Source organism: Marmota flaviventris, chromosome 10 (genome assembly GCF_047511675.1).
Source record: "Marmota flaviventris isolate mMarFla1 chromosome 10, mMarFla1.hap1, whole genome shotgun sequence".
NCBI classification, from domain to species: Eukaryota; Metazoa; Chordata; class Mammalia; order Rodentia; family Sciuridae; genus Marmota; species Marmota flaviventris.
In genome coordinates this window covers 13895587-13921277 of record NC_092507.1, presented here as the reverse complement: position 1 = coordinate 13921277, position 25691 = coordinate 13895587, and the positions used below count along the sequence as shown (strand labels likewise).

General features: G+C 49.2%; 1 protein-coding gene across 2 annotated transcripts in view; it reads left to right on the top strand.

Moving 5' to 3' along the window:
* Positions 1 to 9443: 9443 nt before the first annotated feature.
* Positions 9444 to 25691, top strand: part of Capzb (capping actin protein of muscle Z-line subunit beta) — a 114553-nt gene continuing 98305 nt past the window's right edge. For both annotated transcript variants that reach the window (XM_027951954.3, XM_071617416.1), the window contains exon 1: positions 9444 to 9557. In XM_027951954.3, coding sequence (XP_027807755.1) covers positions 9555 to 9557 — 3 coding nt within the window. In that variant the 5' untranslated portion in view covers positions 9444 to 9554. The remainder of the gene's footprint in view (positions 9558 to 25691) is intronic.

Sequence of the window (25691 nt, the reverse complement as noted above, 5' to 3'; positions counted from 1 at the left end):
ACTGATATTTGTGTTTATTCAGAAGGATTGGAACTTGTAGAGAATATCTTTTTTTTTTTAAGTATGTGTTCAAGTAGTGTTTTACATGGTTCTGAAATCCTCTTCTTAAATGGTATCACTGGAAGAGAAGAATTTTATTTTTTTAATAATTTTTTAAAAACTGGTATCTTTGGGGCTGGGGATGTGGCTCAAGCGGTAGCGTGCTTGCCTGGCATGCGTGCGGCCCGGGTTCGATCCTCAGCACCACGTACCAAGATGTTGTGTCCACCGAAAACTAAAAATAAATATTAAAATTCTCTCTCTCTCTTTCTAAAAAAAATAAATAAAAAATAAAACTGGTATCTTTTATATCCTGAGAAATCTTTGCCAATTTGATGTCATTAAAATTTTCTCCTAGGAGTTTGGTAGTTTTATTTTATGTTTAGGTCTATGAGCCACTTTGAATTAATGTTTATGAATGGCCTGAGGTTAGGGATCAAGATTTTTTTTTTTGATAACAGATTTCCAGTTGTTCATTGTTCCAGCACTGTTGAACACTGTTCTTTCCCCATCCAAGTTTGTTGGCACCTTTGTCTAGAATTATTTGACTCTATGTGTATATGTGGGTCCATGATGGAACTACTCCATTGACCTACATGTTTATCCTTATACCAATATCTCATTGTTTTGATTCCATAGCTTCACTGTGTCTTGAAATTAGGAGGGGTAAGTCCTCTAACTTCTTTCCTCTTTTTCAAGATTATTCTAAATATTTTGGAGCCTTCACATTTCCATGTAAATTTTAGGATCAGCTTGTCAATTTCTACAGGAAAACTTGCTGAAATTTTGACTTTGCATTGAATCTATAAATCGTTTTCAGACTGAACATCTTAGCAATTTTGAATTTTCCAATCTGTAAATAGACTACATCTGTTTATTTAGATCTTTCGTTTCTCTCAGCAACATCTTCTAGTTTTCAGAGTACACAGGACTTGTGTATCTTTCATTCATGAATCCCTAAATATTTTTTATTTTTATAATAAACGGTATTGAAATGTTTTAAAATTTCTGATTGTTAATTGTTCTGATCTTCTTTTTTCCTTTCCTTTTCTTCCTTAAAGAGATTAGGGGCTGGGGCTTAGTGGTAGAGTACTCGCTTAGCATGCAGACCAGGGTTCAATCCTCAGTACCACCAAGAACAAACACCACCAGATGAGTCCTAGAGCAAAATAAACCCTGGGAATACTCAGCAAGCATCCAAGAGGTTAGGTCTTACTTAGCTGCCCAGGCTGACCCTGAACTGCCTGACTTAAGCAATTTTCTTTCTTTTTCGGAGAGAGGGAGTACCAGGGATTGAACTCAGGGGCACTCAACCACAGAGCCACATCCCCAGCCCTTTTTTTGTATTTTATTTAGAGACAGGGTCTCACTGAGTTGCTTGGGCCTTGCTAAATTGCTGAGGCTGGCTTTGAACTTGCAATTCTCCCATCTCAGCCTCCCAAGCCACTGGGATTATAGGCAAGTGCCACAGGAGGTTAAACAATTTTCTTGCTACAGCTTCCTAAATGGCTAGGACTAAGGACAGGCAGGTGCCACCAGGCTCACATTCCACTCTGATTTTCAATTCCAGCCTTTCTCTAAGTCCTGCCACTTCATGGACTGCTGTATCAGTTCTGCATCTGGTTGAGTTCCCTTCAGAGCACTGCGATGTCTGACTGGAATGAGAGGTGAGCGTGGGAGGAGTTGCGGGTGACGGTGTTTTGCATCCTGGATGACTGTGCTTAGAGTTTTTCTGGCTCATGATTTGACAGGCTTCATTTGTATTGTGCTGTGCCTCAGGAACTATGCTAATGGTTAGTGATATGGCTCATAGTCCCTGCCCTAGAAACCCACAGAGCAGTGGGGACAAGTGATCAGTAACAAGGTGTACAGAGTTTCCATGGGAATGCAGAACAGAGGGCCCACGCCTGGTTTCTGAAGTCACTGTGAGAAAGCTGTACCTGGAGAGGCAGCAGCTGCTCATCCTGAGCCCGAGAGGAGAGTCAGCCCGAGTGGCTACAGAGTCCAGCCCAACCCTGGTGGGTGGCTGGCTGGCCACGTCATGCACTGAACCTGAATTCTCTCAAATACACATGTAAAAACTCCAACAGCTGGCCCACACGTGAAAGGCCCTTCTACAGCTCACAGGGAGACCCCCCCAGACAGACAAGATACAAATACTTCCGGCCCAGCAGAAGGCAGCTGTGAGTTCTCCAGGTACCTATTAGAAAAGCAAAAACAAAACCCCGAGATGACCATGTCTACCCTCAGGGTAAAGTACCCGCTTGGCACCAAAGCTTTGGGGCTGTGTTACAAAGAAGTGGGTTGCTAGTGGTCTGTCTACCTCCCCCTTTCTTGCTACACGTTCTTTCAAGATGCTGAGGGGTGGAAAAAGTTGAGCTAAGCTGTCTAGCCGAGGCCACCTCCTCTACAAACCACACAGATTTCTGTCTTCAAAGGAAATCAGCTTTTTTTTTTTTTTTTTTTTTTGTCAGCATTCAGTCCTACATAAGGTTCCAATGACCCAAAAGCGGCCTGTGAGCTTACCCAGATGCCTGTAGTGACCATGTTTCTTTCTTTTTTTTTTCTCCCCTCTCTCCTCTTCAGCATCACTTTCTTCTTTTCTTGGTGACAGCACCTGGTTTGCCCTATTATCAAGGAAACAGTCCCCTCCCCCATGACCAGGACCTCATTTCTGCCAGCAGCTGGGGTGGCTCATGAGAAGGCTACTGGTCATCGAAGCAGAGACCGTGGATGAGACTCTTAGAGAGTACGAAGACAGCACCAAGCAAGAGGAGGAGACAACCTGCTATCTGCTGCCAGGCCTGCAGCAACTGCATCATTATCTAGTGGTCCTGGGGAAGAGAAGGTGTGAGCAGGGTACAGAGAAGGTTGCAGACCAGGAGAGTCACGTGACGCCACAGACTCCAGTGGAAGGACGTGTGTCGAGGAGGAGGAAGTGGCCAACCCTGTGGGACACTACCTCAGAGCCACAGGAGGTGAGGGCTGAGAAAGGCCTTTGTTGTCTGTGACAGGGAGGTTACCCGGGACCTTAGGGCAGATTCAGTGGGGGAGTGAGGGAAGAGGACGGGCAGTCACAGCGTCGGGAGGAAATACAGACAATTCTTCAGCTGGGCAAGGCAGGAGATGGGGAGTAGGCTAGAGAAACCGTGGGAGTCCCAACATTTTTTTATTTTAAAGGAAAGTGAGGAGCCAGGCGCAATGGTGCACGCCCAGAATCCCAGCAACTAGGGTGGCTGGGGCAGGAGGATCACAAGTTTAAGGTCAGCCTGGGCAACTTAGAGAGACCCTATCTCAATAAGGACTAAATAAAAAATAAATAGGGCTGGGGATGTGGCTCCGTGGTAGAGCGCCCCTGGGTTCAATCTCCAGGACCATAACAGAAAGAAAGAAAATAGAAAGCACTGGGTCCCCAGTCAGGTCAAAGGGCCATCCCTAAACCAATTGGTATGACCAAGATTATATTTTGGCTTCAGTCAATCAGGATCCTTTCTTCTAGACATGGGGGTGGACTCAACTCCATCCAAACTCCACACCAAGTGTGGGAAAGAGGAGTCTTCACACCAGGGAGCTCCTCACCACATGGTATTCCTTCCCTCCTGGAACTCGACAGGGGGGAACATTTTCTGTGGTTCTCGAATAGCTCCAAAGTCACAGTAAAATATCTAAGACCATTTTAGATCATTGGGGGTAGAGCTCAGTGGTAGAGCACTTGCATAGCATGTGGGAGGCCCTGTATTTTGATCGCTAGTACCACAAAAATAAGTAATAAATAAATACCACTTCAAAACTACGGTAAGACCCCCAACTCAGGAAGCAAGCTATTCATTAGAGGTGATTTAGGAGCTCAGCAATCCAGAGGCCCTGGGAAATGCATTTATTAACCCAACAGTTCTAGCCATGGGACTTAACTGAAGGAGGAGAGGTTGGAAGGGCATTGGGCAGCCTCAATGCTATCTTCTATAAATGCCCACTGTGATGTTTCTCTGTTAGCTGATGAACGTCCACATACTGTGCAAAAGTGTTCAGAGGACCTCAAGTTTCTGGGTGATGCTGTTTTATGGCTCAGGACTTCCTTCCCACCCTGCTTCAGTTTGGGAAATCTTCCTGGGCACCTGCTATGTGTCAACTGCCATGCTTTGTGCTTGGGGTGTAACTGTGTGTTTCACAGCTACGTATGATCTGTTTGGTGGTTCTGTGAACACTGAGTCAGAAAGACCAAAGGTGAGGATGACCTCACCCACTTATCTGTGTGACCTTAGGCAAATTTCATCTATGCCTCAATGCTATCTTCTATAAAGCAATAATAATTGAAGTTCCTAGCTCAAAGGGTGGTTGGGAGGAGTCACTGAGATAATATACGACAAATGTTTAGCACATAGTAAGGGCTCATTAAAAAGTAGCCACCACTTCAGTAACCTTCTTGGTCTGTTTATAACATATACATCCTAGCATACTGATACTATTATCTTCATTCACATTCCTTCACTGGGCACCTACTATGTTCTGGGTGCTGCAGATCCACAGTGTCCAGAAGAAGATTTAAATACAGAGATGAGGGGATCAGATAACTAAGCCTTCAGAAAAGAGGAACAATCAAGGGAAATTCCAAGGACATGTGAAGACCAGGAGAGATGGTGTTGGGAAGGCCAAGATCTGCATGTCAAGGAGGGGAGCCCTGGTTTCTGCAGTATGGAGTTCCCAGGTTGGCTTCAGAAGGGCAATGTCACTTTGTGGGCAGGTGGACAGAGAAGCCTGACCCCTAAGAAGAAACTGGAGACTCCATGGCGAATCAGCTCCTGCAGAGAACTCACAAGGTTGTGATGGGAAAGAGAGCCAAAAGGATCGAGAATGCGAGCAGAGGGACGGCTCTGATGGACGTGAACCCTTCATTGTGAACAGGGAAGTTGAACGTGGGGGTTGGTGGGTGCAGAGATGACAGGGCCTGTCTGCTGGACTTGATTGTCTCTGAGAAGTGTGAGGCAAGGTCATCTGCTTGAAGTGAAGGAGGAGTGGAAGGAGGAGTGGAAGGAGGAGAGGAAGGGTATGCGGAGTTTAGTGTGGAGAGTTGACTCTTAAAAAGAAACATGGGGCGGGCTGGGGTCGTGGCTCAGTGGTAGAGCACTTGCCTGGCATGTGTGAGGCACTGGGTTCGATTCTCAGCACTGTGTATAAATAAATAAAATAAAGGTCCATCAACAACTCAAAAAATACATATTAAAAAAATATGGGACAGGCTGGGGTTGTGGCTCAGTGGTAGAGCGCTTACTGGCACGTGTGAGGCACTGGGTTGAATCCTCAGCACCAAATACAAATAAAATGAATAAAATAAAGATCTGTCAATGTCTAAAAAATAATTTAAAATATATGAGAGGATTGCTGGGCAGGAGTGAAGCCTCACTTGAAATTTATGGACACCCACTTATGTGGCAGCAGTCACTTTTAATTTTATTGAAATGTTGAGATGTGCTGATTTAGGGGAAATCGGGGAATACCTGGGCTTTGCTAGGGTTGGGCAAGTTAGTTGAAAAGGGAGTGGGTAAAGAGTTTATGGCTATTTGCAAGGAAGTATAACGATCATTGAATACTTAGGGAGGACCCAATGAACCCAAAAGGGAAGGTTAAGTCTGGCAGGGTCACAGGTTAACAGGTCTTGAGCAGGCTGAAGAAACAGTCCTATGTTGATTCTTTAGCAAGGACATTAAGGTCAGATTTGAGGTCTTTGGGATTGTTTTCTGAGACAGTGTAATTATTGGTGAGGGTGAGCCCATGGGAGTGGGGACCCAGGAAGAGGGGAAGGAGACCCACTGGTAGGGAAGAAATCAGTAAGTGAGAAGTCAATAAGATTTCTGGTGAGGGGCTGGTGGTGGCTCAGTGGTGGAGCGCTTGCCTCACACGTGTGAGGCACTAGGTTCGATCCTCAGCACCACATAAAAATATTGTGTCCAAGTACAACTAAAAAAAATAAAATAAAAAAATATTTCTGATGAGTTCAGCTTATAGATGCTGAAGTCATCAAGCAAGGCAGAAGGGCCTTGAGTTTTAAGGGGGTTTGGGTTTTTTAAAGAGGGAGGAAATAGTATTCAAAATATTATCGCGCCCACACCTCCCCACATCCCCTTTTCAACGCAGCCATGTTCAATGCCACAGGTCCCCGTGCTCACTGCAATAGCTGGTGGGTCTCGGGGTAGATCTGACCTACAGGCAACCAATCTGTAGAAGGACCCATGACCTGTCACTGAGCTGTCAACATGATGAGCTATGCCAACCAGATTTGGTCTTGGGAACCTCAACCATGAAACACATGAAGTTGTCATTTAATAGAAGCCAATGCAGAGAACAAAGGAGGGACAAAGCCACCAGAATGGACCCCATGTAGAATAAGGGAACAGGACTACATGCAAGCTGAGGATGCTGGTTAGTAGAGGAAAGAGGAGCAGAGGCAACAAAAGAAGTAGAAATGGGGCCTCATGGGCAGAGGTGGTGTTGGGTGCTGAGCCCTCTCATAAGGTAAACCTAAACTTTCAAGTTTTTAAACAGGAAAGCAACATGATCAGACCTGGGTTTATGAGTGTGGATTCCACTCCCAGATTGTCTAGCACTGAACTCATTAGCTGTGTGATCCGGGACAAGTTATGTAATCTCTGTGCCTCATTTTCTTCATCTGTAGAATGGGAATAATAATGTAATGCCTCCTTAGGTCGTAAGGACTAAGTGAGAAACTACACACAACGAACTTTGAACCATAAGGCTTCCTTTTGATCCCGTTTTCTTCTTGTTTCTTAAATAATTGAGACTAATTTCAGAAAACTTTCCCTTGGGCCTACTTTTCCTTCTGGGAGGGGGTCCACCTTCTCTTGGTTCTCTCTACTCTGCCCCAGGGACAATTTTTTTTTTTTTTTTGTCTATCTTTTGGTCTCTTCTGTCTACATTCTTTCCCTATGTGAATTCATCCAGCTATCTTGTGCTTTTAAATACCTTTAAATGTCATTTACTGGCTGGTTCTTTCCAGTTTAACCCTAGCTCTGACTGCTTCCTCAACTCCAGACTTCCATATCTGGTCACTTACTGGATATCTCCACTGAAGCCTCCAATAGTCATTTCCAAAATAACTTGCTCCAGGGCTGGGGTTGTGGCTCAATCATACAGCGCTTGCCTAGCATGTGTGAGGCACTGAGTTCGATTCTCAGCACACATACAAAATAAATAAAATAAAGGTCCATCAACAACTAAAAAATATTAAAAATAACTTGCTTGAGTTGAACTCATACTCCCTCTTCCCTGAAAAAACTTTGTTCCCTCTACAGTCTCCATTCAGTAAATGGCAAATCTTTCCAGGGTTGATTCAGCTTAAAAACTTAGCATCCTCCTGGACTTCTTCCTCCTTCTCACTTATCACCAATACATCAGCAACCATCTAGAATACTTTGGAGGGGGAGGCTTCTTGCCTCTTCCAATGCTACTCCCCTGGTCGAAGCCACCTTCATCTCTCTGCTGCATGACCTTGAGCAAACTCCTTTTCAGAGAGCCTCTGTTAGGAGGATTCAATGAATTGTTATTTGTAAAATGCTTCACAGTGTCTATTATATAGGTAGACATTTAAAATAAATGTCTACACTATAGAAATAGCTTGCTAAAGCCCCAGTCCCCCTACAGTCCATCCAGAACACCACAGCTGCACGATCCTTTTGGAGCCCAGGTCAGAGCTGGTCACTGCTCTGCACTTGAGCTCCTGCCACCCTCTGCTTACCAGACCAAGGCTGTCCTCTGGCCTCCTTACAGGGTATGTGTGCCTCTACTAGTCACATGGCCCTTCCTTTCAATGGGTTACTTCTCAGTCAGACCCTCCTTGGCCTCCCCACAAACAGCCACACTGTGCTAGCCTGCCTACCTGCTCTCTCACTGATTTTTCTCCACACCTCTAATCATCCTGGACATTATCCATTCTTGGTAACTGACTGTCCCCCAGTCAGCATTCAAACTCCATGCCAGGGGCTGGGGATATAGGTCAGTGGAAGAGCAAGCCCAGAATGCAGGAGGCTCTGAGTTGAATCCCAGTGGCAACCCCCCAATAAAAGCTCCACACCAGCGCAATCTGTTTTGTTCCCAACTGTATTACCTGGCACTACTTGATAAATACTGGTAGCAACTTACTAAGTGCCAGTCCCTTCTCTGAACTCTCTTTCTTTTAATATTTCCTTTTTAGTTGTATTTGGACACATACCTTTATTTTACTTATTTATATGTGGTGTTGTGGATCGAACCCAGGGCCTCGAATGGTGCATCACTGAGCCACAACCCCAGCCCCTTCTCTGAACCCTTATAAGCCCATCTATACCATTCTTTATATGTCGGTGGCTTCACACATTATGCAAGCTTTATGAACTCATTTATGCAGTTACTATCCCCTCAGAGGTGACCCATTTGATTCCAAAGAGGGCAAGAATGCCAGGGAGTGTTGGTATTATTAGCAGGATTTACTTTCCAGGTCTCCTGCATTCTAAACCAAGCTCAACAAATATTTGTTGAATGAAGAAAGGAAAAAGAAGGAAAAAAAAATTCTGAGCTACTGTGTGGAGGAAGGCAGTCCCATAGAGCTGAATCTCTGTAGCAAATGTAAAAGGATGCATATGACCTAGTATTTATTGAGCCCACATTTCTAATCTCTTCACCTGTGTCATCATAACTACCCTGTCGCAGGTGGACAGCAATCTATGTCTTATTCACCTCTATCATCTTTTAGTGCCTAAAACAAGGCCTGGTATATAACAGGTGTTCAATAAACGGTGCAGCCCAAAGCTCTTTGATTCTGGAGACCAGGTTCAGGTGCAGTGCTGGGCTCCAGGTCCCACGAGGCCCCACCGGTAGCAGGCGGCAGCGCTGGGATTCCATGTCAGATTCCACTCGCGGCGCTCCCTCTCGGAGTTGGGCTGGGCTGGGCTGGGCTGGGCTGGGTTGGTCCGCGGTCCTCACCAGTTCCGGGTCCACTGACGGCGTGAACGCGTGCATCGGGTGGGGCGCTGAGGGACAGTCCCCTCCCAGCCTAGTACCTTCCGCATCTTCGCCTGGGGGGTTCTTCGGGCGGGTGAAAGCGGTCCCTCTGCAGCCCCGAGCTATGCAGCCACTGACTAGGGGGCCGAGCATCGCAGCCGCAGGAGACCCCAAGTCCCCCGCCCCCAGCCCGGCTCCTAGCCCGGCCCGCACGGCCCCGCCCCGCCCCGCCCGCAGGCCCCGCCCCCGCGCGCCCGGCCGGCGCTCCGCCCCCCGCGCCGCGCTCCATACTTGGCGATCGCCGCGGCCCCGCGCGCTCATTGGCCGGGAGCTGGCGGCGTCGGGGGCGGGCCCGGGCCCGGGCCGGGGCGGGGAAGGAAGGTGGCGGCGGCCCGGCGCGGGGGGAGGGGGGCGCTGACCCGGATGTTCACTCCTGGGCACCCGGGGAAGTGGAAGCGCCGGGCCCTGCTGCGGGGGGGAGAGCCACAGACGCCGGGACCGGGACCGCCGCCGCCGCCGCCACCATGGTAAAGGCTCCTCGGTCCCGCCCGCGAGCTCGCGTCCCCCTGCCCCGCCGAACCCCGGCTCCGGAGGGTGGGTTCCCGGGGTGGGGGAGGGGCGGGGTCCCGGGCCCTGGGTGCACACCTTCCCTCCGGCCCGGGAGGGGCTGCGGGCCGCCTGGGTGGCTGGTGACTTTGCCGCCCCCGCCCTAGGTTCCACCTGGAGTCCTACTCTCCCCCTGCAAGTCCAGGAGAGTCTCCCCCAGAGCCCAGGCTGGACCCTTCTTCCCCCATGGGCCAGGCCAGGGACCCCTCCAGTGACCCAGCCATGGTCTCCCTTATTCTTCCCTTGCCCGGGCTGGGCCCTCTACCCGGGCCCCTGCGGTCCACGCCAGTCTGTCGCTTCTCCCTGCCTTGGCCCAGACTAGGCCCCCTTCCCCTCACACTCCTTCCCTTCTCCGTGGCCTCAGTCCGTACCCGCGACAGCCCTTCCTTAAGTGACCTGAACCTAGATTTGTTTCTCCTCTCGCGCATAATTCTTCTTTTTCCTCCTTGGTCTTCAGTGTGGACCTCTCCTCCTCTGCTGTGGCCCCCTCTCGGGCCTCCCTGCCCACAGGACCCCCTCGATCAGGTTTCCCGGACTTCTCACCACTCTCAACGTAGCCTGCGTCAGCCCCCCTCTGTCCCCGGCCTTACCTTCCCACCAGGGACCTGCCCCCGACCCTTCACCTCCAGTGCCCCTTCTCAGCAACCTCTTGGAAGCTGGGGAGACGGGGGTGAACACCCCGGTCAGGGTGGGGGTGCCATCCCTTTTGGGGCTCCAGGGTTACCTCTTCTGGTGAGCGAGCCAGGGAGGGAAGGATGGACGTCTGTGTGCCCGGAAGGCAGCGCCGGGCCGTTCCCGCGGCCGCCGATTCAGTGTGATGCTAGAGCGCGCCCCAGCCCAAGTGGGAGCAGAAGGGTTGAGGGTTGGGGAGCTCACCGGATTGGGATGAACGCACAATCCCCCTTGTGAGGCCGCAGCCCTGGGGGAGCCACCGGGCTCAGAGCTCAACATATGGCCTGGACACAATGCACCCTAGCAGGCGCAGCCTTCCTTTCCCCCTAAACTGTCAGCTTGTAAGGGTTGGAACTGCTGATTATGGAGGTGCTTCGGATCAGGTGAGCAAAACTTGAAGCAGAGATCTAGCTTCACTCGTGGTGTTTGTTTTGGTAATGAAGGCAGGCGTTGTGGGCTCTAGGCAGCAGGCTTCACATAGGCCCCCACAGGTAGGCCTGCCACTTAACCAACTGTGGAACCATCTGTAGGGGAGACCCAGGTTGGAGGGTCAGAGGGCTTCTGCCTCATGTGGTCAAGGAAGCTTTGAAGAAGGAACTGTCAGAGCTAAGGCCATCCACCTCCTGCATCAGGGTCCTGTGCTGGTGCCTCCTGTCCAGTGCAGGCAGTTATTTGCATGTGAACTTTGGGCCCCAAATGGTTTTGAGGATCTCAGTTCCTTGTTTAATCAAAGGATGTTGCTGTAGAACTAGGGTGACTAATTCAGACCAGCTTAGTTTTTTCTTGATGCTTTCCTGTATATTGATTAAGAACAGAGGCGTTGTCATTTTTAATACTATTGCTACAGGCTGAAACCTGGCCTATGGGGGGGTGGGCCTGGCTCCCAGCTTGACCAAGAAGGATTTGTCCGGGATAGTTTTGGGTGAGGACTTTAACTGAAGTTTTCTAAATGTGCTCTCAGGGCAAATCAAGGGAGGATGGGTGGAGTGGCCAGATGGGGTGCTCAGGGCGGTAGATCAGATAGGGAGGGGCAGTTCTCTGAGTGTGATGGAAAGTGCCAGTAATGACCCAGGAGGAGCATATGACAAAGAGTCCTGGCCTTGGCTCTCATCTGATAATCTGAAAAGACTGGAAGGGGTGGAGGAGAGGGCCTACCTTGTGCCACACACTGCGTCACCTGAGTGAGCTTATTTAATCCAGATTTGGGTATATGCTGTCCCCATTTTACAGGTGAAGAAGCTGAGGCTCAGGAGGAGGAGTCACATTCAGGACATTGCTATGTCAGTGGAATAACATCTGGCCAGTTCTAAGCTGTGTTTTTTCCCATTGTACCAAGCTGCTTATATGTCCAAAGATATAACGAAATTGTTCAGAAACATAATAATGGGATGCTCAAATGTGGCAGGGGAGGAGCAGCATTTATGGTCTTTGGATTATGTGCTAGATTCTTTACATAGAAAGTCTTATTTAATAGAGAAGTCATGTGGTCATGCAGGCAATTTAGTGTGGGCCAAAACCTGAGCTCCTTGGGGGCCAGGATTTTTGTCTTGTGTTTTCCATGGCTGTATCCCTCCCTGCGGGCCAGAACAGCATCTGGCAGTGAGAGAAATGGTTTGGAAAGCTGGGTGCATTGGCCTGTGTCTGTAATCCCAGCTAATCCCTGCTACTTGGGAGGCTGAGGCAGGAGGATCACTAGTTCAAGGCCAACCTGGGCAGCATAACAAAATGCAAAGCCCCATCTCAAAAGAAAAGAAATGACTTGGAATATGTCTGTGTTCATGTTTGTGAACTTAAGTCACTTGGATTTCATATTCATGTCTTTCAATAACTTGTTCTTGGTGTCCTGTAGGCTCACAAATAGTTTCTGACTGCTTATTTTTAAATTTATTCCCTATTTATATAAGCTGATAAATCAGTATAGATAGTTGGGACAGGATGGAAGTGGTAGTGTGGGTCTGCATCAGAGGCAAATGAATTAGACCAACATGGTCCTGGCTGCCCCCTCTTCACTGGTGGGGATTGAATCAAGGGGTCACTTGCATGTTAGGCAACAGCTCTGCTGCTGAGCTACATTCCTAGTCCTTAATTTTTTTTTTCCTTCATTTTGAGATGGCTGGTTAAGTTGTTCAGGCTGGCCTTGAACTTGCTGCAATCCTTCTTCCTCAGCCTCCCGAGTAGCTGGGATTATAGGCAAGAGACACCAAGGCCCAGCTTTTCAGTAGTCTTGATGTTAGAAAAAAACAGATCTCAGTTTTCCATTGAGGAAAATATGGGTTTGAGAATCTAAAATGCATTTGATTTGGGGGTGAATTCAATGATTTTTGTTGGCATCAGTTTCACCTTCCTTGTTAAGAATGTATAAGCAAATGAAATTTATTTTCATTACCTTAATAGGTAATAATCTTACCACTGTCCCTAAGTGCTTTTCAGTTTCAAAGCACTTTTCCTAACACAACTGTAGCTTCTAATTTAGGGATTATTCTGAGAGCTATAATTCTGTACTTGATGGTAGGGCTGGAGGGGGCCACTCCGGAATTGTCATGCCAACCCAGAGGTGGTTTTGCCTAACAGGACCTGATAGGAGAAACCCCTCATATTATTACCAGGTAGAACAATAGAGTTGATACTTGTCTTGGTGGTCTTCTGGTGTGGATAAGATACATAGTTGTATTTAGACAGTCCTGTTAAAGCTGGCCACTTTTTGGTGAAATGCTTCTGAAAGTAGCCAAGGATCAATAATTTGAGAATAAGAAGATGATAAGCCATGCTTTTGAAGCAGGTCTCCTTATTTATAGAGAAGTCCTATATTTTTACATTCTGTTTGGGGGGGGGCAGATAACTGATGGCACAGGGATATGGTAGCAGGGCAGGTACCTGACCATCCTGAATCCTGCTTGTCAGGCTGGGAGATTTTACTGTTGGCAGATACAGAGGTGCGGCGGTGTGGCGGGGCCTGAAGTATGTATGTGTGAGGTGGCTACTCTGTGCTGCTTATGTGCTAGCGATGAGCAGGATAGACAAGGCTATGCACCCTCACAGCTTCCACATTGGGGGGTTGATCACTGTCACTCTTACGTAAAGTTTAAGGAGGAAAAGCCCTGTTTAGTGTAACTGCAAGCACATGAGCATGAGCTATGACAGGAAACAAGATAAGGTTGGGGCTTGTGCCAGGCTCCAGTCCCAGGCATTTTGGGGTGTGCCTGCTCTTGGGTCTCCCATTGCAGTGGAAGTGAATTGCAGATGCTTGCAATTGGTTCCTCTGCACATCTCACATACTCTCTCACCAGATGTGCAATCTCGTAGTGCTGCGGAAGTCCCGCCCTTCCAGCCTGGTCTCTGCCATTGACTGAGGATCTGCTGTGATCCTAAACTGTGATCCAGGTTATAACTCAGTCCCTGTTTAACTTAACAAGGAACCTGAAGCTCCAGGGGTTGGGTGACCAGTGTGAATGGCAGGCGTGGGATTCAGATCTGGGGCTACTTGATTACTGTGCAGGACTGTGAGAGGCAGTGCCCACAGTACAGGATCTTGTTCCATTCCCCTTGCTGCAGATCCGTCCAGTAAGGGTGGGGTGTGGAAACCTGAAGGATGGCACTGCAGGAACACCTGTGTTGGAACCAGCTAAAGCAATGCCATTCCCAGACTTGGGCTTTTACAGGTTAATATTTCCATGTGAGGAGGTGGAGGCTTGGCTACTCTGCTGCTTATATACCATGGACTCAGCGATGAGCAAGACACAGAAGCTTCCATCGCTTGGGGTTGGTCATGTCACTGTGCTGGGTGCTTTGGCCCCCTGGATCATGTGCCAGCCATGAGCAGGATAGACAAGGCTATGCACCCTCACAGCTTCCACGAGCAGCCAGTGAGGAAGGCTCAGCCTTAGGTGGGAGGCAGCATAGTATAAGAAGTTATACTTGGAGTACCTCCTTATGAGGAGGATTAAATGAGATAGCATGTCAAGTGATTTGACTTTACCTAGTGCCCATAATTGTGTAGAGAGTAACTTATCATCATGGTGGCAGATAAGGTGCAAAGGAGTATGTGGTTAGTCCCCCTGTAGCTAATGGAGGAATTGGGTTTTTCAACTCTAGACCCTGGCCCCTTGCCTGCACTCCTTACTGCCAGCTGAAGGCTGCTTTGAAGTGTGCTCAACTTTGGGCTGGGCTGGGTTTTGAACAGAGATCTTCATTAATTGAGCTTAAGACTTTGCATCCACAAAAGATAGTATTCCTTGAGCCGAGTATGCGCTCTTCTCAGTCCGGTGCTGTGTCTGTGCAAATGGGGCCTCTTTTAAGCAGAGGATCCTTGCCCTCTTCCAGTCTTGGAAAAAGAAAAGCAAGACTGGGGCAGAGCAGATGAGCTGTGTGAGAGGAGGGGCCCTGTCTGCCGCACCCTGCACTGGCTACCTGTCACTATTAAGTGCCTCATCAACCCCGAGTGGGTGAGGATGAAGCTGAGAGGGGGCTGCCTTTTCTCTTGCCGCCTGTGATACAGGACATGGGCTTTGGAGGAGGGCATCTGTGAACTGAGTCCTGTCTGCCACAGAAGATCCCATCTCCCTTAACCTCGGTTTCTTGAACTGCAGTGTGAGGATATCATTTTATAGGGATACTGGGAAAAGGAAATTGAAAACTTTAATGTCCTTAATCCAGCCTGGCACACGGTATTAGCAGCGGTTATTACTTGTCTTATTCTGTGTCCTCTAGTGTAAGGGACACGAGTAGAAGATATAATCCCTAGCCTCTAATTCAGGGGGGTGGGGGGAAGATGAGCATGAAAAGTGAAGTGCGGCCCGAAGGAAGCACTAATGGAAGGGGCTTGTGAAGGGCTGTGTGCATCTAGGCGAGGTTAGCATTCCGCCTCCTCCAGGGATTGCCACCCACCCGTCCCCAGCCAGCTTGAGTGCTGGGCCTGAAGCTTGGGCAGACCTTGCCCAGGCAGAGGATGGGGTGGGGCACAGTGAGAGTCCACTCCACAAAAGCCAAGGTCAGGGGCCGGGTTAGCCTTGTGAGTCTGAGGATTGCAGAGTAGACCAGAGTGAGGGAGTGCGAAGCCTGAGTTGCTAAGCTAAGGAGTTTGCATTTGATCTGGGACAGTGTGGAGTCAGTGACATTTTTGACAGGGCAGGTAGAAATTTGAGGAGGTGGCAGAGTAGTGGTATTTTAGGAAGAGTCCTCTTGCTGTGGCATGCAGGAAGGACTAGGGAGGTGAAAGAGACCGGAGGGAGCAGGCATTCTTGGCCATCAGCCTGTGAGGTTATGTGGGCTCTGGTCCCTGTGGCTGTGGGCTTGGAAGGGAAGGAATAGGGAGAGAGAGATAAAGATAGGAGGCAGAGTGAGACACAGAGATTTGCCACCTCTGGGTTGAGGAGCATGCTTCTGCCCCCAGCGCTCCCCTGTGTAGACGTTCTGATTGGACAGTTTATCGTGGACACACAGCTATTTCTGGTCAGTTTAAATCCTAGATAGTGGTGCCTGCGAAGGCTTGATATCCCATTAACAACTGAATGGGGATTCCAGCCTGGTTAGCCCAGTGATCAGCCAGACGCCAGCTGGCTCTTATCTGCCGGTTTCGCCATGTCCCAGAGCTCTAGTCTCTAGGCACACCGAAGCACCCGAGACCCCCAGTCTGCTGGGGGCGACTGCAGGGCAGCTGTAGGAGTGGCAGGAGCTGGTTTTCCTGGCTGCCTGTTAATATTATCCCACGCAGCCCTTCGAGACAGATTCTCACACTGTCCCCTTACGCACATCCCCGCTGCAGGCTGAGTGGCCTCTGGTGTCTTTTCTGTCATTTCATGCACCTGCCGAGCAGTCAGGTGGACCTCCGATTGGTCTTCAAGTTAAGTAGAGGAGGCAGGGAAAGCAGTGCACCTAAGGTTCTGAAAGACCAGGGACAAGGGCAGAGCCAGCATGGCGGAGCTGCACCAGGGAACACTTCCTCCTGCTGCCACCCTGCCTGTTTCTGACATCTTCAAAACCTATGGAAAGGAGCCTTCACTGCCTCTTTCTAGTGATCGGTTTCCTGTTCCCTAGTCCTCTTTCTTCCAAGGCAGCGTCCCCGGGCTTACCATTCACCTGCCACAGAGGAGTTGTGAGGATTGAGTGAGTTCACAGGTGAGCGGTGTAGACAAGCCTGGTGCAGTGTGAGTCAGAGAGGAGTGTGGGTTCCTTAGTGATCTTACTAACACGGGTCCATGGCTAGTGTTTTGTTGAACTTCCCAGCCATTCTGGGAGGCAGTGCTGGCCCTTCAGAGCCCCCTGGAGGTGAGTCCCTGGTCTGAGAATGGCAGTCTTAGGAGTTAGTCTGGTTAAGCCAGAGTGGAGAAGAACCCAGCCCCATGTTCTTCCCACAGTGGAGGTTACAGGCTGTTGCTTCCACGGGCTCTGAACTTCTGTTAATCTGCTCTGTGACGCTTCCTCTTCTTGGCTCACAGGACCCTAGTGAGTTAGGATCTGCCCTGAAACCATTATCTGATTTCACAGTACTGGTTTTTTTGTTGTTGTTGGTTTTTTTTTTGTTTTTGGGGGGTGGGTATTGAATTCGGGCACTTGACCACTGAGTCACATCCCCAGCCCTATTTTGTATTTTTTAGAGACAGCATTTCACTGAGTTGCTTATCACTTTGCTTTTGCTGAGGCTGCCTTTGAACTCGAGATCCTCCTGCCTCAGCCTCCTGAGCGCTGGGATTATAGTTGTGCACCTCCACGCCTGGCCACATTACTGGTCTTATAAAACAAGAAAATCCAGACCTTACATTTGTGAATTAAAGTATCTTTAACCAAAAACATAACCCGTGTATCACTTAAGGATAGGGACACATTCTAGGGAGAGTCCTTAGACAGTTTTCATCGGTTTGGGAACATCATAACAATGTACTTAGACGAACTAAGATGGCTACGATGTTGCTAGGGGTATAGTCTTATGGGACCACCATGGTCTTTGTAGCCGTCCTTGAGGAGTCATCTTATGCGGCATGTGACTACTTGTAAGGATTTGAAAAGATGCTTTTGCTTCTGCCCGTTGTGCTGGGGCAAATGCAGGGCAAGCAGCCCCCAGCTAGAACCGAGCCTGTGGCATTTCTTGGTGGTCCTGAATGCCCTTTTCCCTTCTCGCTGTAGCTGTAAGTGGCAGGTGGGGAGTTCGGGGCTGGCTTGCTCCTGTCGTGCTGCTCCTCCAAGCTTCTGCACTGAGGCTCAGGCCCTGATGTGCGACTCTGGTTTCGTGGTGCAGCTTCCTGCATTACAATTTTGTGCTCAGAAACTGGGAGGAGGAGCTCTTGTGTGCCACACCCTCTGGGGGAAAACACAATCTGAGGGCAGTACAGCCACTGAAGGACCACTCTGGAATTCTCCCTGACCCATCTCCAGTTTGTTTTGATCTGTCCTTTGCTTCTCTTATTGCTTGGTGACCTTGGCAAGCTTGGATCAGGTTGTCCTTTAGAGGATTTCAAATGTGAGTGTCACTGCTCCCTCAGGGTGCACCCCGAAGACAGCACCTCACCTGAAATCTCTCTGAGGCACAGTGGGTGCAGACCCTCATTGCCCTGTGACTTGAGCCTCTGACTTTGTCCTGAGGAGTGCGCTGGCGGTACTGGCACTGGCAGTTGCCTTGAAACATCATCCTTTCTTCCAGGGGACACTCCATGTTCACCTTTGGAGTCTCCATTAGTCCCAGCAACATCTGCTTCTTATGCCGGGCAAAGCCTACAGACAGCTCCCCTTCTCTCAGCCCCAGCCCTGGGAGTCTGTTTCCTCCTTTCGCAGATAAGGAAACCCAAGCTCAGAAAGGTGCACTGGCTTGCCCCAGGGCACCAGCCTGGTAGTGCCAGTTACCTTGCAGCCCATCCGGCTCGAAAGCTCATGCTGGTTGAATTCTGTCCTGCTTCACTGGGCTGCTTACTACAGATGAGGAAGCTGTGGCCAGGAGGTCTCCCTGGAGGTCCAGCCGCAGTGGCTGAAGAGGTCTGGATCTGGTCTGGAAGTTTGCTTTGGTTCAGGTGGTTGAAATGCAAGCAGTTGGATCTTGGTGGGCTGCAGTGTTTAGAAAGACACCTGCTGTGTAAGAGCGTTGGCTGGGTCTTGGCCTCCCACCAGAGGGGTGCGCTTGGTGGTGTGGCAGCACAGGTCTTTGTGCAGGAGTGCCAGCATCCCTAGCTTCTGCCTGTGACATGAGTGCCAGCGTGTTGTGTACTCACTGTGACAACCCTTATTGGGGGACTGTTGGTTGACAAAGCCTTGCAGGGTTCCGCTGCCTTTTTTCTGAAGCCCCGTCTCAGCCCTAAGCAGCTGGTACGAGGTAAGGCACAGGGCTTCGGAGGGGAGAGGCACGGTGAGCTGCTCTAGTGATCATTGACCTCAGGCAGGTGAAGGGTTCCCCTTCTGCCCGGTAAGTTTGTTTTTTATTATTAGGAGGGAAGTTAAATGATGATTCCCCTCAATCAGAGCTGTGACTGAGGTAGCAATGGCCAGTGTCCCCGGCACAGGCCATATTTCTCCCTTCCTGTATCAGGTTGAACCATGTAGGTCAACCTACATGATCATTTTTGTAGGTCAAAATGGGTTTTTTGTGTGGTTTGATCTAATTGAAAACACTAGCGTGAGCCCCTTGCAACACCCATGTGTCCTTTCAGGCCTGAGCTGTCCGCTAGATGTGGCTTTTCATGAGGCCAAACTAGTCATAGTGTCGGGTTGTTGGTCAGGACAGAGGAGCTAAGCAGGGTCTGCCGCAGGGATGAGGCCAGAATGCTTGTAGCTGTTTGTGCCACTCCTGACCTCAAGGACCGTGGCATTGGGGCCTCGGTGGAACCGAGCTGTGGTGAGAACAGTGATCCTGAAAGTGGCTGACAGAGTGCTGAGCGCTTGGCCTGAAGTCCTGTGACCAGCCGCTGTGGGGTTCCTCAGTGGTCCCAGGCAGTCTCCATTCCTGAGTCGAGGACAGCAAAGGGAGGAGCTGGAACTGGAAAACCTGGGATCACGTCTGAACCATGCAGGCTTGGGCAGTTCCTTTTCTCCTTTCCTGGTCTCCTTGTTCATGAAACGGTAAGAATAAAAGTGATTGCTGTCTGGGGCCGTGTTTCATGGTAGAGTGCATGCCCAGCGTGAGCAGGGTCTCGGGTTCAGTCCCCAGCACCATACACAAAAGAAGCTATCTCTGACGAGTTTTATGAGGATTGAACAAATTAATATATGTAAAACCAGATTTGTGGTGGTATTAGCTATCACTGTTAACACTGATAATAGCACTGTGTTATTACCGGTGACATGGACTCTCTGCATCGAATTAGAGCCAAAAGGACTTCACATGTGAATGCCCCTTTGCTTCGTGCTGGAGGGAGTTTGCCCTGGTGCTGATGCTGTGTGTCCGGGTGAGCTGTAAACCCTCGCTGGCTTTGTGGAGTGCATGCCTGCCACTCCAAGAGCAAGCTGTTTGAAATGGGACTTTTGTTCCAGGTGATAAAATAAACCACTCTTTTTGGAAAATGGCTTGATTTTTTTTTTTTCTCCAAGAGCAAGTGGCCAGCCTTGGTGTGCCAGTTGTATTTGGTACCCAGAGCTTTTGAGGGGTCCAAGGCATAGAACTTATGGGACTCCTTGTGACCTCCTTCCCCCATGACGGGACAGTGCTTACTTTGGAGTGCATTTTCTCTCCTTCTGAAGGTGGCAGTTTTCATAGGTGCCCTTGGCTTCTGCTGGCCTGTGTTGTGTTTGTCCACTGTCACAGATTTCCTTGCCTCAGGGGTTTGTGCATTCAAGTTGTAAACATGCGTTTGATTTCAAGGTGTGTGGAGTGTTGGGGCTCAGGTGTATGAGGAGGGGTAGGATAGAGGAAGGCGAGGACAGAATCGGTGCTGTGGAAGCAGTGGGCGCGGGAGAGCCACGCAGCCTGACCGCATCCTTCACCCCTCCAGCCTCAGCCTCCCAGTCAGGCAGATGAACACACTGTGGTCATCTTCACTGGCAGGAGAGAGGATTAAGTAAGAATGGGCTGGAGCTCAGGCCGCACACATGGACACCTGACATGGGCTCTTTACTGTCCTTAGAAATTCCATCATTTGTCACGTGCAGTAGCAGCACTGGATTGGCTCTAAAAACCCCTGGATTAAGGTACACTGTAAATCTACAGGTCAGCTTAAGGAGAGGCCCTGACCTTCCGGTTTCAGTGTTTGCTCTTGGCCACGCCTCTGCACATTGCCCACAGGGGACTTGCCCTAGGCCAGCCTCTGGATACTGAACATCCTGGACACCAGTGCATGGAATCATTGCTGTAGCCTTGTCTTGTCCCCATTTTGCTGATGTGGAAATGGGGGCTTGAGAGGTGGTGAGGTATCTTGGACGAGATGACATAGCTGGTGAGAGGCAGAGGTGGCCTCAAAACCCAGTCCCTTCTCATTCCAAACCTGCCTGGAGACTGGTCCAGGAGTGCCTGCCTCGCAGAGGAGGCTGCTTCATGTTGAGGATCGCAACGGTGTTCTTTAGTGTTTGTTAAACATCTGCAGCTGAAAATGAAGTGTGTTTGGTGGCTGTCCCTGGCTTTGATTTGATGACTTTTTTTTTAAACTATAATTTAGTCTTTTATTGATTTCTTCCAATTTTATTGTTATTTATATTTTTAATGGGCATGAAAATTGTAAGTATTGATGGAGTACCAGATGATGCTTTCATACATGTATATGTTGTATAACATTCAAATCAGAGTAAGCATATCTACTCAGAGGTTTATCATTTCTGTGTGGGTATGGTGAAAACATTCAAAATCCTTTCTTCTAGCTTTTGTGAAACCTACCATACAAAATGGTTATCTTTAGTCACTCTCCTAGGCAGTAGGACACCAGAACTTACTTCTTATACTTGACTGTAACTTAGCACCCATCCACCAGCCTTTTCCAGCCCTCCCTTCCTGGGAGCCCATCTTCAGATTTAGGAAGAATGGGTGTGTTCAGTAGTTGGGTCTTCATTTGAAAGTAGCCTTGTCTTCCACAGTCACCTCTGACCTGCACTGGGGTCTGGAATCCCCTTTGAGGCCACGATTCTCTCTCCCCCTCTGCCTTTCTCTTCCTCCTCAGTGCAGGTTCAGGTGCTTCTGAGCTAATGGAGCCTACTGGGGAGAGGGCTGTGGTTGACCAGGCTGGCATCTACACGCGGGACCGACTTACTTCATGCCCTGGCTGTGCCATACTTGCCAGAAATGAGCCAGGGCGTAGCAGGTTCATCCCCAAGGATGAAGCCATCCAGAGGTACTGAAGGAGACCTCTGATCTCAGGAAGCTTGGAGCTCCAGGCTGGATGACCGCGCCTGCCCACAAGATGGTAGGATCTTAGCTCAGTTCCTGGCAGCCTCTGTTACTTCTCTTCTTCTTTTGCATGAGTGATATTCCTGGGAAATAATAGGTCCAGTTGTCACATTTTCTTAGCCACCCTGATTTCATTATATCATCCTTTAAAAACTTGCTTCTGAGGCAGTCATCCAAGGCTAGAATTCCCTTGTTTTGCCTCCCATGAAACTGGTTTTCAAGGCATTCTCGTGTTTCTGAGCTTTCTGAGTTCCAGGTGGGGAGCGCAGAAGCATCCTGGGAATTTCCCCAGGATTCTGCATTTGTTTTGGTTCTACTGTATCCTCGTGGTGCACATTGATTATTGAGAAAAACTGGTCATCATGGCCCCCAAGGAAGGGCCTTCCTGCCATGTAACCAATTGGCAGGACAAGACATAGAGTCAAGTCCTACACCTTTGTACAGTGAGCTCAAAGGACTTGGATCTTACTCCAGCATCTCTAAGGAAAGGAGAAGAATGGGGAAAATGGTTTCCAAGTCTCAGATGATGGGGGTTTGGAACAGTGCTGGTGAATACTCACAGCACCCATCAGGCCCCAGCTCTCGGCCAAGTGCCCTGCTCCTGTGCGCTTTAACTAGCATTTTACATGCACTGAATTCTCCTAAGCATGGGCTTCTGTGAATTTAGGACTTTATCTTACGAATTTAGGAAATTAGAAATTCTCTAAATTTACAGATTTTATGTAATTGCTAACAAATGGCAGTCATGTTTTGAACCCAGCTGCTCTGACTTGAAAGCCTTCCGCAACCTCTGCCATGTCATGGAACTTTGCTATCCTAGAGCGAGGGCTTGTCCAAGAACCCAGTGTAACCCCTAGAGCATCTGGGATTAGGACCTAACCCTGTAGAGTCAGTGTCATGCACTCTTATCTTTTTTTGCCACATAAACTCAGGTACAGGTGAAAGCTCATCTTGGAACTGGTCTCCCCAGTGACACTTGGAAAGGACCACATTTTTCAATGTGGCTTTATGAGAGAGCTGCGTGGCAATTGGTTTGACCAGTCCAGGATGCCAGTGGCTGAGATAAAAGAAAAATCTAGGGACAGGCTTGCCAGGCTCAAGCCTGGCCTCTGTAACCAGTAGTAGCTCCTGATTTGTCATCAAGCACCTGGGAGACAGGGACTGCAGTGAAAAGGTTCTGGACAAAGTGGACGTCCGCAGTGGGCTGAGGGCACACTGCACCAGGGTGTCAGCAGCCAGCGAGGTAGCAACGTGAAGACCAGAAACAGCGTGAAAAGTGTGTGTGATGGACAGTGTTGAGCAGATCAGAATCCACAGGTGGTCTGTATTCTGCAAGAAATTCACATTAAGAGCACCTGCCTTGGTGTCACGAGGATTGAATAAGTGGAGTCGTAGGCCCTCTACTGTGCAGCTAGTTAGAGCGGCATCTATCATCTCTGTATCCCTCTCCGCTCCTTTTGAATCCCTTCCTTGAGCTGAGTCCTCAGGAGTGGTTATAGGGCTAAAGGGAATAAGCATTTTTCTCTCCATTCCTCCCGGGCACTTTGCCCTAACAGGAGTACTCTGCCTCTCTGCCTGTGCCATCCTTGGGGACTCTGAGCTGGTCTCATCCTCCCTCCCCTCCCTAGCTGCACTTCCTGGTCAATTCGAGAGGGCTCCCTTCTTACAGGATGGCCTGTGCTAAGGTTAGCCTTCCTAGTTTTACCTATCCATCACTATGCCAGAACTATCGTCAATTTTTCTTTAAAATTAGCCCCCCTTTGCCTGCTCTCCCTGGAAATGTAACCCAGGTACCCTGGCACCAAGCCATATCCCCAGTCTTGGTCACAGTGTCTTTATCATCTGATTATGCATCACCTGTTGTTGTTGTTGTTGTTTGTGTGATGTTAGGGGCTATTAGGGATCAAACCCACGGTGCTCAACTCTGAGCTACATCTTCATCCCTTTTTAATTTGGGGACAGGATCTTAGTAAGTTGCTGAGGCTGGCCTCAAGTTTGCAATCCTCCTGTCTCAACTCCTGAGCCACTGGGATTATAGGCAGGGGTCACCGCACCTGGCAGCATAACTTGTTTTATTTGTGTTTCTGTTTGAGGCTGCTTTATTTAATATATATTGTTGATGAATTAATATGGAAGTCAGGGACAACACACTGACACCTGAACAAAGCAAGTATTTTCTAGATAAGTCACATCGAAGCCTTATTGTGCTTAGGGACACTAGGCAGCTGTTCAGAACTAAGCTTAGGTATCACAGGTAAACTAGAGTGGATTTGAAGTCCACAGGAGGGTGTGTATAGGGTACATGCAAATACTAGCTGTGTTATATAAAGGACAGGCATCTGTGGAGTTAGTCTCTATGGGGGGTGGGATGGAGTGGAGAGGTGGGTGGTTCTGGAACTGATCCCCCTTGGATACTGAAGGATGACTGTATTGGTTTTGGAGTTAAAAATAAGTTGTATCAAGTAGGCGATTTGGAAATACAGAATTTGCATATAACAAGTGTCCAGAAGCCTGTCCTGGGTACCACTCACAGGTAGAGGATTTACAGTGATGGTGCGTTAAGCATAAGATTTAAATGGATTCTTCCTTGAATCAACTGGTGTTTTGTGGGGAGAGGCTGGGGGAGCATGATACCTGTATTTGCTTTTCTAGGAAATGCGGGACTCTTGCTCAGAGGATGTTTGGGGAATCACTTTATTCCTGTCTTCCAATAGCCCAGGGCTCCTCCCTCTGGGGGGTGGTCCGGCTCCATGTGGCCACGAGGACTGAGGTGTCCCTGGTGATCATATGAGGGCTCGTTCCCCTGTGGGCCCTGCCCTGCTGCCTTTTCAGGCTCAAGCTCCCATGTCTGATGCAGATGTGGGGAGGCCTCGTGGGGTGTTACCAAAACAGTCGTGGTAATCTGGACTCTTGTGAACCAGGACCCTTCGAGGCGGGTTCTGGCTTCTCTCTGTAAGGGAGTTAAAGGAAGAGTGCAGCAAAATACAGTCTGCTGGTGACATCTGAATCACTGAGGCCAGGAAATGGGTCGAACTCTTATTGCTGGCTCAGACGTTGCCGTCAGAGGGAGCATCTATGACAGCTTTGAGATGGGGCGGGGAGGGGGGCCTGGGACCTAGGACTGCTTCCGGACCACTGAAGTTTGGTCTTCAGAATTTTGGACCTCAGCACATTGGGGGTGCCAGGACTGTCGACTTAGCCTGCACTAGCTTGGGCAGAGGACGGCAGGCACATCCATGACCTGGCTGCCCAGTCTCCTTTCCACCAGGGTGAGGCTCCGCCCCTCTGTTGCTTCCCTCCCCTCCCTGCTCTTCTTTTTCCTTTTATTATTCCTCGCTTTAGCTGCTGCTGGAGCAAACCCAGGGAGTTGCAGGCCATGTTTGCCGACTTGGCCATCTCCCAGCACAGTGTTTGCTGGATTGGTGTGCTCCCTTTATTTAATGTTTGGCTTGAGCCTAGCACCACAATCGACTGTAGCCTCTTCCTAAGCAGAAACATCTGCAAAATCACATGTTTAATGTGCCAGCTAAACTTTATGTGTACATATTAAAAATAGGTAATGATAAGCTTCATTTACCCATGTCCCCCCAAAACCTCTCTCAAACCCCAACAGTCTGTCTGAGCAGCATACCCTGAAAACGCTGCAGGGGCATAGAGCGCACTGTGCAGATGTCTGGAGCTGATGTGCCGTGGGGTCTTGAACTGTCCCCTCCTCCTCTGCACCTCGATCTTTTCTGCATGTTGGACATGTGAACACCAGGGTCCCTCCAGGGTCAAGAATTGCAGGATGTTCTTTGGTGGTCCCTTTGTGGTTGGGTCCCTGGTTGGTCTGACAGCATCTGGGTCATGAGGGACCTTAAAATTCTGACCTGGATGTGTAATTCATGGCTCAAAAGGTAAGAGATTTAAAAATACTGCAGATCAGCCTGGGTGCCTGTAATCACAGTGACTCGAGGGGCTCGAGGGGCTGTGACGGGAGTAGCACAGGTTCAAGGCCCTCAGTGACTTAGTGAGAATCTGTCTCAAAACAAAAAGGGCTGGGGGTGTAGCTCACTGGTGAAAAGCATCTCTGGGTTTAGTGCCCCCCACCCCA